The 13,315-nt window shown below is 37.9% G+C and overlaps 1 protein-coding gene across 1 annotated transcript; it reads left to right on the top strand.

Annotated features, from left to right (window-relative positions):
• The first annotated feature begins 5,611 nt into the window (after window positions 1-5,611).
• On the top strand, window positions 5,612-12,802 carry krt1-c5 (keratin, type 1, gene c5). The gene is made up of 9 exons (XM_026342244.2): window positions 5,612-5,717; window positions 6,247-6,653; window positions 7,003-7,085; window positions 7,716-7,872; window positions 8,964-9,128; window positions 9,236-9,361; window positions 10,739-10,956; window positions 11,468-11,496; window positions 11,744-12,802. Exons 2-9 carry the CDS (start codon window positions 6,255-6,257, stop codon window positions 11,857-11,859), a joined length of 1,293 nt encoding a protein of 430 aa, XP_026198029.1. The 5' UTR covers window positions 5,612-5,717; window positions 6,247-6,254; the 3' UTR covers window positions 11,860-12,802.
• Window positions 12,803-13,315: the final 513 nt, after the last annotated feature.

Raw genomic sequence — 13,315 nt, 5'->3', positions numbered from 1 at the left:
ACTACATTTCATGACCATTTAAACTCTTTTTTGTTGGATATTTGATTTATTCTAGACACGTACGTACATGTTATTTTAACAGATGAATGTAAACATCTAATTTGAGTGAAAATGCAGTAATAGTAATATGACATTGCTGCATTAATACAGGTTCAGGTAATATCAGTGTTTCTCCTGTTGCTTATGGAGGAGCAGGAATGCCAGAAACTAGGCAGTTTGACCCAGAGCAGCCTTCACACAGCTGCAGAACTGCAGCATATAAAACCACAATGGTTCTCTTTATGTCACTCAGAGATTTAATTAAAGATGCCGAAACGCTGACTGGCCCAGGTGTGTGTGAGTGTCTGTTGTCTGATTTTTAGCTACATGTGCAGTGTGTGTGTCTCTGTGTGGGTGTGTTTTGAATGCATGGATGTGAATGACAGAGACTGAGAACACCACATAAAAAGGATTTTGATGGAGTACTCTTCTTCTTTCCTAAACTTTACCTTTAAATCAAAATTTTCCTCTAATCAATCACTTTCAATCAATTCAATCCAGAAGGAAAACGGTGGTGCTCCTCATGAAATCTCAGAACAAAAGCTGTCTTCATGCTGAGAGATGATTATCAGGCTGACACAGTTTGGGCCACCTGCCAGCACTACACTGTAAAAACATTTTTCTCCAACATTTCTCCCTATTTAAGTCCCTCTCAGATACAAGCCCTTAAAGCAGTATTTAGGCATGTCTATATCCATGCACAAGTATCCCTGAGCATTTAAGTGACCCCGTTTTGTCATCCTGTAATGCGTCCGCCTCGGTGATTGGCAGCTTCAAGTGGTTACAGATGAAAGCGGGCCCCCCATGCTAATGAATAGTCCCCTGATTGCAGAGCTGCTCGCTTGCTGAATTACAGCGTCGCCCGCCTAATGAGCAGATACACTGCAGTGCCCCTCGTCTCTGCGTATTCACATTTCTCTCCTTCAAGCTGATGAGCTCTCCCCTGCACAACAGTCAACAAAACCTCTGTGGAAGATTGCAATGTGAGCCATCTTCATCAGCAGCCTCCTCCTCCTCCACCTCCTCCTCAAGTTTATTTCAGATGCTGCCATATGCTGGCAAGGAAATGATGATGCCATGCAAAGTATCTGACTGGCTGATTAATATGATCGTGTCTGAGGTTCAATTCCTAAATATAATAATGTAAAAATATATATATAAAACAAGCCTATAAAAAATTCTAACATCTAATATTATACAGATTTTGAATGTTAGATATGCTCTACCTATTTAGTCTTGTAACTCGATTTAAATAAATACCTTAAATTATTATGTGTCTTAGCACTATTGTATGTATAACTCTGTGTATGGCACATTGTTGTAATGTTGAAAGCCGGTCTTTTTTTACGAAACACTGAAAATTTTCATCCAAATTAGTCCTGTTTTAAACCGTAATGAAAACTGTAACTCGGCATGGAAGGTTTGGTTTGGATTAAACCTAATTTACACTACTTTAGGTGAAATGGATTGATTTAACTATGTTTTTTGTTTTCTTTAGCATAAGCAGCAAACATTATCATGCCAAGCTAACTAGCATACCAGCTATGTAGCCCAAGTATATTTAAAACAAGTCAGGGGGATTATTAGCTAGAAAATCAAGGCTATGTATTTATGTTATGTATTGTTTTCATTACATTTAGATTTAATTTTACCTATTCAGTGTAGTTTTTACATAGAGACTATTCTTCTCACCTAGAAGCTGCAGTAGAGTCAAACAGAAGAGCAGATAAGAGAAACTAGATACGGCTAACGATGAGCATCAGTGATCGAAAGCTGGAAAAGCTTATGTTAGCATTAGCTAACAATTCGTTTTTAGTGATTTACACAGTTGAATTGTTTCTTTTACATGCTACTTTAGACTTATATTTATTATGTATTTAAGATTAAACTGATTAGGTAGCTTCTAGCATATTACTATTTTAAAATAATAATGTGAATTTTAAGCCGTACCTAAAATACCAGCATCAAGGATGCTGTTTTATAGTTGAGTTTTGCATCAGATACTACATTTATCTTATTAATAACGCTAGGTGTGCCACCTGGCTTCAAAATGAAGGGTAGCTTTTCTTGCAACAGCAGCTCCTTAATTCTGGAGGGCATTATGTCAAAGTGTCATGACATCCGACAGCAGGTAATTAAATGTACAATTCACTCTACTCCCATTGAGAGAGACTGGATGTGTTGTTTAGGCCTGGACCATGTGAGGCTTTAGAGCAAGGCCACGTCAACAAACAACATTAGGAGGGTTAACACTTCATGAGTGAACATTTTTAGGTGAAACATCCTGTCTTCAGGCAAACTGGGACACAGTGAATTTACTTTGTGGCTTTGGGTGTTTTGTTTAACAGTGGATACTACACAGGCCTACCATTTAACCCTGGGTATAAATACGCTGCTCAACTGGACTCAAGTATCAAGTTTCCAAACAAGAATCAAAGCAAAATGAATTTTATTGGCACTTCACTGAGGGCCAGTGCATAGTGTGCTGTGGACATTCAGAGAAATGAGCAAAGAGACCTTTTTGCGCTTAAATTATGACCTTTACAGTAGCACACAAGAGCAAGGGGAGGGTGGACAAAAAGCAAGGAAATAGTTTAAACATATGATTCACTTCATCCAGGCTGACAGCCAATTGTACACTATGCAAAAATAAACATGGGACTCCATAGCAGGTTCCCAGAATGTGTTTATTTTAGGGGGGACTACAACGGCTTTTGAAATATTGCAGCACGTCAGTTTGATTTATAAGAAGTTGAAGCAGGGTCTAAATCGCTCTCCTGCAGCGTGTTGGAGGCAGAAATGCCTGGCTGTCCGCTGCTGCATGTTAGGAACAGATGGTGGCGCTACAGCACAAATTGTATCATGAAGTCTGCTTCCAAGTTTCACCAAGGCCGCTTCTCAGATGGTCAATTTGGAGGTATAATACTGTACTTATGAATCATCCTTTTTATATAATGTAAGTATACATATAAATTATTCTCATATTTGCAGGGATAGGTTCATAGGGGAAAGACAAACATTTTATATGTGAAGACACTAAATAATCTGAAAAATCTAAATGTTCCGACAAGATGACAAGTCTGAATATGTATAGGGATGATATTTGGCATTCATCCTTGCTAATCAATTGTTTTAGTTCAGGGCACAATATCATGTTATGTGGAGAATGAGGCAGTTAGCTACAAATGTTGTTTTAGGACAACGTGATGAGTGATTATCGGGTTGCTTAAATGTTCAGCATACTGCCCATTACAGAAAACCTCAGGAGCCCTTTTTATTCAAGTGTTTAAAATTTTTAGCAACAGATTTTGGCAGCACTTCTGTGCAGCTTGATGTGGATAAAACAACAGTCTGGTCAGGTTCAAGTCCAGGCTTAGAATTTGTGTTTTGTTGTGTTGTTAGCAAAAAAGCAAAAGTTGAGCTTTCCTTAGTAAAGTGAGTGTGAGAACAAATACTGGGTTCATTTGAGCACGCTACAGAGGAAGTACCATTTAGATGCAGTACTAATCATTGAGCTTGAAGTGTTTAAAGCTCACTAATCTGTCCATAATGTAGTACGTTTTGTTAACCACAGGGTGGCAGTGCATCCATGCTACGTCCTAAAATATTTTTGTGATTTTAATGATGACCCTGCACAGAAATCAATATGGCAAAACATTACATTTGCAGGATTTTTTATTTACTCTCAAGAGATATTACGTAAAAATGTTCAACATATATGCATGACATGGTTTCTGAAATACACTATATAGTCAGTTGAAGTTGCATATTGTGGAAACACCTGTGCAATATTATGTTATCCACAACAATACTCCTGTAATTACAAGACAGGAAATGTAATTTTCCTTTAGCTATAAATTTGTTGGAGGTGCCAGAATGTCATTGTAGAAAGACCTGGAGAGAGTAGAAGTATTCATGTTATTGTGTCTGACCCCAGTAGAAATGGGATAAGTGATAACTTCTATGTTCAGGGAACAAATGGCACAAAAGAAACTTTCCACACTGTTCAACAATCCAAATTTAAACCAAACAAATTGCAGCCCTGAAATTACATCTCTTCTATTTGCTGTTAAAGTCTCAATTTGATCTTGTGGATATTCTTAACAGCTCTCGGGGCATTTATTAATGCCTGGGGTCTTTTTTCAGTGGTCCGATCGGGTTGGGTTGAGTGAGAGGCATGTGAGGCACTAAACCAGGTCAGTGTCACTGTGTGATTTGATCCTACTGAGAGAATAATGGTCACCAGAGGAATTTTACAATACAGTAACGGGATTACATACTGTATAACAACAAGACAGTGGCTGAGAGATTATTAAATATACTAAAGGGTGTGTCTGTGTGTGTGACTGTAAGTCAGGTTTCCAGTTAAACCAGACCCACGCCCTGTATTTCTCAGGGGTCTTCACTTTCTTTTCATTCTGTCCCTCCATTGTTCCATCTTTTCTTCCCCATCCTGCCGGGCCATCCTCAGGTGAAACTGACTTCTCATATTGCTCTGAATGCATTGTGTCCACTTTCAATGGGCTCACTGTACAGCGTTCCTGTTTTCAGCCCCCTCGCCACACCAGTTTGTGCTCCAAGTTTCACGCATTCAGGTCAAACGAACCCTGAGGTGTATGGAGAAGAAGCCAAATATAGCTATAAAAGTCAATTTGTGTAGTAAATACACATAAGGAAAAACAACAACAGTGGAAATGTATTTGACTGTTTCCATTTTCTACTTTCTTCTACTTTTTACTTAACTACATGTCAGAGAAATGTACCTATTACTTCACTGTACTTAATAACTGAACTTTGCAGATTGAGGACTTGCACGTCGAAATAATTTTGAAGACATGATTTTTTTTTTTCTTTTATACACAATTACATACAAATATAAAAGGTGATACCATATGAGTTTTTTTATGTTTTGGCCACCCCATCATAAACGAGGGGACCAAAGCATTATAAACACTTTTTAATATAATGCACTCCAGTATGACTCCACTATTAGCTCAATAATAAACACCTGCCTACCATGAACCGTCAGGTTTCTTCTGTTAAAGGGAGTTTTTCCTCTCCACTGTCACCTAGTGCTGCACAAGTCGGGTCGTTGGGTTTTCTATATAATTCTATTTACAGTTATATTCCTTAAGGTCTTAAATCTTACACTGTGTCTTGATACGACTGTTGAATAATGTTGTACAAGCAGAATTAATGACATGCCTGCTGTATTGAGTTGCATTAGAATGTGTATTATTGTGATATTGTAAGTGTACTTAAAGTGGCCAGTTAGTTACATTAAACTACCCAGCAGCATATGGAGGAGCTCCTCCTTTTTTTTAGTTGCCCCATTAATGATATATATTAATTTTTTTTATTATACAAAGTATCTCAGATACAGCTGATGTTTGCAACCCTATGATGCTGCATGCATTTATACCACAACAATTGTGATACAGACTAGTTTCCTTTACTGTATGTGTTTTTTGTTTCACTGCTCCACAAGGTGTCAAGTTGCATCCTCTTCTTTGTTGCTGTGGGATTGGACACAGTGGCTCCACCCCATCAAAGAGTCATGCCTCTGCAGACAAACTCACTGGTGAAATCTGGTCTAGCAACAACAGTCGCCCACACCACCTGGGTCAAAACCTGACCAAGGAGCACAAGAAAAAACCTGCTTAAGAACTGAGCTCATTGTAAGTATTGTCTTGCTTTTCTATCCTATGTTCTTATTCTTCCAATATCCACTTAATGTCGCTGAATATGTTCTTAATATAATCCATTAAGAAGCAAATTTAAAGCTCACAACTATTTGGCACACGAGTGGTCTGTCACAAATGGAGTGATGCATTGAATTGTAATAGATCCTTAATACTGTTCTGCATATTGTGACACTGGTCACAGGGGTCAGAGACATAAAATGACTCAAAAGGACTATAAAATTATGAAAAAATGGCCACAGAGAGATAAAAAAAAAAAGACACCAAACGATATGTCTGTGTTCATGTTTTGAACACAGGATTTTCTGTAAATGTTGACTTAGAAATTAAATCTGTAATCTGTTGAAAGTTTATTACTTTATTACTGTTCCTTCTTGGCTTCTGTTTCCAAGATCAAGAAATAAAACGTTTAGTCCCTTTAATCAGTCAAATGTTATATTGTGATAGTTTCCTTGCTTGATTTATCTAAAATTACTGATCAAACTAACAACTAAATCTTCCTCAGAGGACACCATGACTTCCACCCTCTCCGTGCGCAGCTACTCCGCACGTCAGCCCTCCTTCTCCAGTATGTCAGTGAGGGACAGTGGCCGCAGCATTCGCTCCAAGCCTTCAGTCTCTCCTCTGTCCACTGTTGGCAGCCTGTCTCTGTCCCGCTCCGTCTCAGTTGGCAACGGGCTCAACATGCTGGGCTCCAACCTCTCCTTCAACGGCCTCGGTGTTGGTGCCAGTGAGAAAGAGACAATGCAGGGTCTAAATGACCGGCTTGCCAATTACCTGGACAAGGTGCGCTCGCTGGAGAGGTCCAATGCTGAACTGGAGGTTAAGATCAAACAGCTCATGCTGGAGAGGACTCCAAAAGGACATGACATAGAAGGGATGATGGCCCAGGCACATGCCATCGGGCAGGAGGTCAGTGTTAATTAGTAATGTATAAGAAATAGATTTAAGATTTTTTTTATTATTTAAAGCAAAAATGTAACCATCTTAGTTTGGTAGAAACTAAGTCAACATTTTTAACTAAGTTCACTTTTTAACTGTAAAGCCTGCAGATTTGACATTTGGACATAAAAAAAAAAAAAAAGAAAAACATTGATCCACAATGTGGACGCTCATGGTGACATACTTTATTAATTACATGTGTGATTTTTCTGCAGGTAAGTTACAGTAAATAGATCAGCGCACTAATGTTATAAAAGCAGACATCTGTAGTGCTCTGTACCTAATCTTGACTCACACTCCACCATGTTTCCCTGCTTAGGTGAGAAAGAAAACGCTGGAGAACGCTCGTATCATGCTGGAGATTGATAATGCCAAGCTGGCAGCTGATGACTTCAGGGTCAAGTGAGTGTCACACACAGGTTAATTTCTTTTACTTGTCTGTGAGTGTTCACATAGGAGCGTCAGACTGCAAAGCCATGTCAATGAATGATCTTTGTGTCAGGCTGTGAAATAAGAGCCCTGTTCCCACGGTGCTGCAGGAGATGAGCAACCAGGCCTTCAGTTAGTGGAGGATGTGATAGAGTCTACAGTTGGCGAGGTGACGCTAGAGAAAAAGTGTTGGAATCAGGATACACCCAGCTGGTGTTTTTCACAGTGTGTTGATGGTATGTTCTGTGGCTTGATGTGTAGGAGAAGATTTTATTGACAGTGATTTAAGGTATAAGTAATATGGACATGTGCAGAACCCTGCATGGGTTTGCATGGATCTGTTGTGATTTGGCGCTATACAAAATAAATTGAATTCAAAAAATTTAATTAATAGACAGTAGTCAGCATGGGCACTCTCTCTCTGTTTTGCAGGAAGCTGTGATGCACTGTGTCAACAGACACCTGTCAGTCATGACTTATTTCTTTTGCAGCACAGTATGCATACTCGGCATAAAAATGTCAATTGCAGTGTTGAGTTTGAAAATAAAAGTATTTCACATAAATGTATGGCTGATGCTTAATAGTCCTCTGTTTTTTCTACAGATGGGAGGCAGAGGCCACTTTGTGCCAGTCAGTAGAGAGAGACTGCCAGGCTTTGAAGCGAGCAAAGTCTGACCACGATCAGATCATCGCCACTCTGCGAGGAGACCTGGACAGCCTGAAGGAGGAGCTCTATTTCCTCAAGAAGAATCATGACGAGGTGAGATGTCACAGTGAAGGTCACGTCAGACATAATCAAGTAACAAGTTGTCAAGCATGCTCCTGTTTAAATATAAGATGTCTTTGAGATACAGTGGGATCTCTCAGCCTCAATATGATTAATATCCTATAGAGATGTAATAAATTCAACTGTATCTTTTTAAATCAGCAACATGACTAAAACAGGTCAATATAAACCAGCCTTGTGGCAGTCTGTGCTGGCTCAAAGTCAGGACAGAAGATTTACAGTATTCAGTATCTGAAATATGACAGAGTTAAGATTACAGACACACCCTTTGTCATTGTAACCTTCAGTATAGCATGATAACACTCGTGTACACAACACAGGAGTATTTGAGCCCATCTCGCCAGAGGGACTATGTGTGTTTAGACAGTCAGGTGTTCAGGATGTGGGCTGAGCCTTGCAGGTGCTGCTCTGCTTTCTGTTCCCGTGACAAACAAAGCTGGAGCTTTTTTCTTTTTCTTTTTTTATAGAAATATGTCTTACAAGATAATAAACAATAAGTTAACCAGAAACTGTTAAGGCTATATAACAAACTGGTTGTACCTAATTGCTAGAAAATTATTAGTGTTAATATGAGTATTATTTAAACTATTGACATGTGTGATGACAGATTAAAGATAAATAATTACATAGCAAAGCACAACTTTAAAAATATAATATAATAATATATTTACAGGAAAGGTTAGTTGATTATAAATACAGTACAATAAAGCTGTATCTTAACATTAAATGTCCTTGTAACTGCTTACATCAAATTAGAGTTTGATTTATTTATTAAATGTTTGTACATTGCTTACAAATACTCAATACATTCTGCTCTATTACAAAGTTAAATGAGAAATGTTAAAGGGAAACTCTGGCTTATTTAATTACCATTAAATAAATAAATATGAGGAGTGGATTAAACTGTGTGTTTGTCTTCTCAAATAGAAGCTGCTGTTATTAGGAGATCAGCTTGTTACTGTAGAAAAGACTACTCTTCAATATTTGTTTTCCAGTTAGATAGAAATTAACATGATGCAGCTCTAAACACTTTTTGGCCCTTTCTTCTCTTTAAATCTCTCCAGGAGATGAGCTCCCTCAAGGCACGTCTAGCCAATGAACAAGTGAATGTTGAGGTGGACGCAGCTCAGGGTCCCGATCTGGGGGCCACAATGGCTGAGCTGAGGGTCCAGTATGAGGGTATCGCTCGCAAAAACAAGGAGGAGGCTGAGGCCTGGTACCTCAAGAAGGTCAGTCACTACAGTCATTATTTTGTTTTTGTATCATTTGTGGTATTATGGACAATGTACTGTACAGTACATTACACTGTAAATAATGTTGATCTGTTTGTCTGCAGTTAGAAGCTGTGCAGTCAGAGGTCAAAGAAAGCAATGAGGCTTTGCGATGTGCTCAAAGTGAACTCAGTGAGAGACGACGTTTCCTGCAGGCTCTAGAAGTCGAGCTCGAGAGTCTTCGCAGACAGGTACAGTGCTGTTTAAACACATAGAGTGTTAGCATGTGCACCTCCAGACTTTAGGTACAATAATAACCTATTTATCTCTTTTGTGTGACACTTCTTAGTCAAATAGACCATAAGATAGATAAACCCCAGCCTGTTCCTCATCTCCTCTGTAACCTACTGTAGACTTGCAGTGATGAAGGCTCATTAGCTTCTATTAAAGCAGTGTAAGACACCCAAATCTCTAACTAAACAGTCGTAGAGCTGAGAAATTGCCTTTGGCTCACCAAAACATAAAAGCAGCAGAAAAACAGGTAACAAACAGAACTAGTAACATATCAAGAATACAAGATACATTACCACAAAAACAGGTCCATAGCACACAGCTAACAATTACACATAAAATACCTAAAACAGAACAAAGAAAGCAACTCTTTGGCGTTAGTAAGAGTTTATGTATTAATTATTCTAAACTGCAAGCAAACAGTTTTACCAGCAGAGTTTAACACGTTTTTACGTTGACTACCAGTTCTCTTTTCCTTTAGAGCTCAACTGGTTCTCAGTTTTTTTTGTTAGTACACATTAGATCTATATATAAATAACATCTGCTTTCATTTTGTCAACAGAGAACTGCTGTTCTAATAATCAATCAGTGTGACAAGACCAAGAGTCAGACAAGCAAATGTTTAGCCTGTCTCTGATACATGTGACCACAGATCAAACAGCTTATTGAGGTGTTCAGTGGAGGCAAATATAGTTCATCAGTGTTTGCTCAGCCTGATGTTGAGCACACAGCACTGAATGCAGGGGTATTATCACACTGACAGTTTCTAGTACCTCATTGTGAGTGGTGAGGGGCTGAGAATGGATGAGCTCCACAGCAATAATGCAAAGCAATATGGGATAGTAAAAGTGTACATAAAAGATGTGCTGATGGGCTGATTGTTTGTGGACCTAATAGTAAACCATGATCTGTGTAAAGACTCTGGGTTAAAGCAAAAACTTTAACCTTTCAAAGGTAGTGCTTAGCTTTGTTGTTGATGCGTTTACATGTAGACAAAAACTGCAATTAAATATTTTCATGAAAGTATTTCAACAAATGGCAGGTATGTAATGTGCTATGAGTTCTTAATAGTGTCAGTCCCACAGAGACGTATCTCCAAATTCAACTGTTGCCTCAGCTATGAATTCTGGAGCACTTCTTCTTCCTTTAGCACATTGTTTTGGTTCAACACCATCTGTCAATTTCTGCAGCAGCATAAAATAGTTTCATAAACCCACACTCTAATAATTATCACGAAATGATTTGTATTCATTTTAATATGCTTGTTTTCATATTATTTTCTATAGTATATAAAGCTATATAGGACACCTTATCTATTGTTTCTGCGTTGTTGTCAGGTTGGTGTATTGGAAGGAAACCTCGGAGAAACAGGGCACAAGTACTCTGTGGAGATGGACCGTCTTCAGGTCATGCTGACCCAGCTGGAGGATGAACTGTCTCAGCTGCGTCTGGACATGCAACGTAACAAGACCGACTACGAGCAGCTGCTGCGCATCAAACAAAACCTGGAGATGGAGATCGCCACCTACAGGAGGCTGCTGGAAGGCGAGGAAGTGTAAGCGAAGGCCTGAAAAAACACAGTTACATAAAGTTCTGTGTTGAAGCCTTTTTAAATAAAAAATAATTAAATTACATTTTAATATTCTTCTATAAATGTTATAGGAATTATAATAAAATAATACAGGTCTGAATTGAAAATTACAAGGCTGTAGCTGGCCATCGATTAGTTGATATTAGTTTAGGCCGTTAGCCTACCTACCCCTACCTACTTATCTGACGTGTTATACCTTGGTTGTTAAATCTTTGCTATTAGAAAATACTAAAACAAGATAATAATTTTTTTTGTTTTGTGGGTGATGTTAGGCTGATTTTGTTTTGCTAGGTAAAGAACCTATCTAAATCTAATGACAGTGGTCGTCTTATCTAATTCTCTGCAAATAAATTTGCATTTGTATTTAGTATTTCTCAAAATACTAAAGAGTTTACCTACCTCTACCATCAGCTTTATGTTCACGGGTTCTGTTTGGTTTTCTGGGATTAAATTGTCTTTATCTGTTTTTCTACAGGGTGAAAGAAACACCTCTACCTCCTAAAAGTAAGTTAAAGTTCTTTTGATTACTGAAAGTTAAGAACCAAATGCAACAGGGCATCATTACCATTGGTCCTTAGTTGTTTAGATGTAATTAGGTTAACCTGTTCAGATCCTAACTTAGTACTAATAAAACAGTTTATGTAGCCAGTTAGTTTTCCAGCATAAAAGTATTAGTTGATATCTGGAATTTTTGTCCTATCAGTAAAGCTTCAAGGTCCTGGTGACTAACCCTGGTTTAAATGTGTTACAGAGGATCCTGATGTAAGGACCAGGAAGATTGTAAAAGTCGTTACCCAGACCATGATCAACGGCAAGGTGGTAGATGAGTCCAGCGAGGTGGAGCAAATAGAAGAGAGCAAAAAATGAGCCAAAGTTTGGAGATATGGAGGAATTATGTCTGTTAAACCTAAAGTGCCTGCTGACTGTTGTTCAATACTTCATAACTTGCTTGTTTTTGTCTCCTTGTCTTCATGCCCCACACTTGCCATAAATGCTGTAAATTCAAGACTAAAATAAGCATTATGTCAACTAGCAACATGTCACAGTTCTGTATAGCTGCATACCAATGGTGGAAAATGTTATATTTAAGTACAATTTTGGTTGTACTTTTTCAGTATTTCATGGATCACTACTTGACACTCACCAAACACATAATCAGTTAATAAAATTCCACACATTATTTATCAGATTATTTTAGTAAATAATCTGTTTTCTGCAATAAAAAATAATAGGATAAAGACAAATTGTGAAACCAGTGCAAAGCAAATATGATGTGTATGTCAAACTCTTTTAAAAAGTTAAGAATGAGCTTTCAAACTAGCAGATAATTTGAATTTATAGAAATAGTTTTGCAATGTAGCCCATGTTCGCTTTTTTGCCCACATTTGAAAGTGTAGATTGATTGATGCCACTGGTGGCTTTGTGGTAACTGTGAAACTGCACACAGCAGTCGTTCAGCACAAAGGCTGTTGTCTTTATTGTCACTGTCTAAAAGAGTATAAATGGTTTGTTTTATTCATCATTAATCTGAGCTAACTATCTGCTGTAGCTCATTTGCACAGTATCATCCACTCTTGGCATGAAGGTGAATCAGAGTATTTTCAAAATAACTTTAATACTGACTGAAGACATTTCTGGAAAGTTACAGTAAATAGATTAAATTAAAATAAACGTGTCTTTTGAAATTGTATCTACTGTATGTGAGCAATATATTTTCTGTAAAAATAGTCGAGTATTGATTGTTTTATTATTGAAATCCATAAATCACCCAAAGCTGTACAGCGTCAATAAAAGACTATGTTTAAATATGTGTATTATTTTACATGTTTTAGTTCAAACTGCAACTTTGACTGATACTAAACGAAAGGGGACAGAGAACTCTGAAACATATTTCCACACCTAGAGGACAGATAACAAACACAATTCCGATGTTTCTGATAATAGCCTAGTGTGTGTGTGTGTGTGTGTGTGTGTGTGTGTGTGTGTGTGTGTGTCAGAATAAGAATGAGAAAACTGTGATAATAATTGACTTATTAATATCACAAAATATGCATTAAGTTAATGTTAACATGTATTGTTATAAAATGACAACCAGAGACATAAAAGCCAAAAAACCCCAACTGTAATCGGACAAAACCAGGGCTCAAAAGTGACTGATTGCTTTTCTTGAGTCATTCCTCAGCTAACTCTGAACAGTCTTTTTCTCTTTTCCTACGCTATGTTACAGGAAGATCAATTTTCACTGGTTTGCTGTCTTCACTACTGTTTTTATCTGAATTCAGCCACAGGTTGACAATGAACATATAATTTAATCTAAATAGAA

Source organism: Anabas testudineus, chromosome 9 (assembly GCF_900324465.2).
Source record: "Anabas testudineus chromosome 9, fAnaTes1.2, whole genome shotgun sequence".
Lineage (NCBI taxonomy): Eukaryota > Metazoa > Chordata > Actinopteri > Anabantiformes > Anabantidae > Anabas > Anabas testudineus.
The sequence above is the reverse complement of the archived record's forward strand: the minus strand, read 5'-3'. Positions and strand labels throughout refer to the sequence as shown.

What these genes read in the sequence shown, in the direction of transcription:
- krt1-c5 (XM_026342244.2), top strand. Translation starts at nt 6,255, where the DNA reads ATGACTTCCACCCTCTCCGTGCGCAGCTACTCCGCACGTCAGCCCTCC. An exon ending in CACATGCCATCGGGCAGGAG is followed by an intron (nt 6,654 to 7,002) that starts GTCAGTGTTAAT and finishes TTCCCTGCTTAG; the next exon opens with GTGAGAAAGAAAACGCTGGA. An exon ending in AACACCTCTACCTCCTAAAA is followed by an intron (nt 11,497 to 11,743) that starts GTAAGTTAAAGT and finishes AATGTGTTACAG; the next exon opens with AGGATCCTGATGTAAGGACC.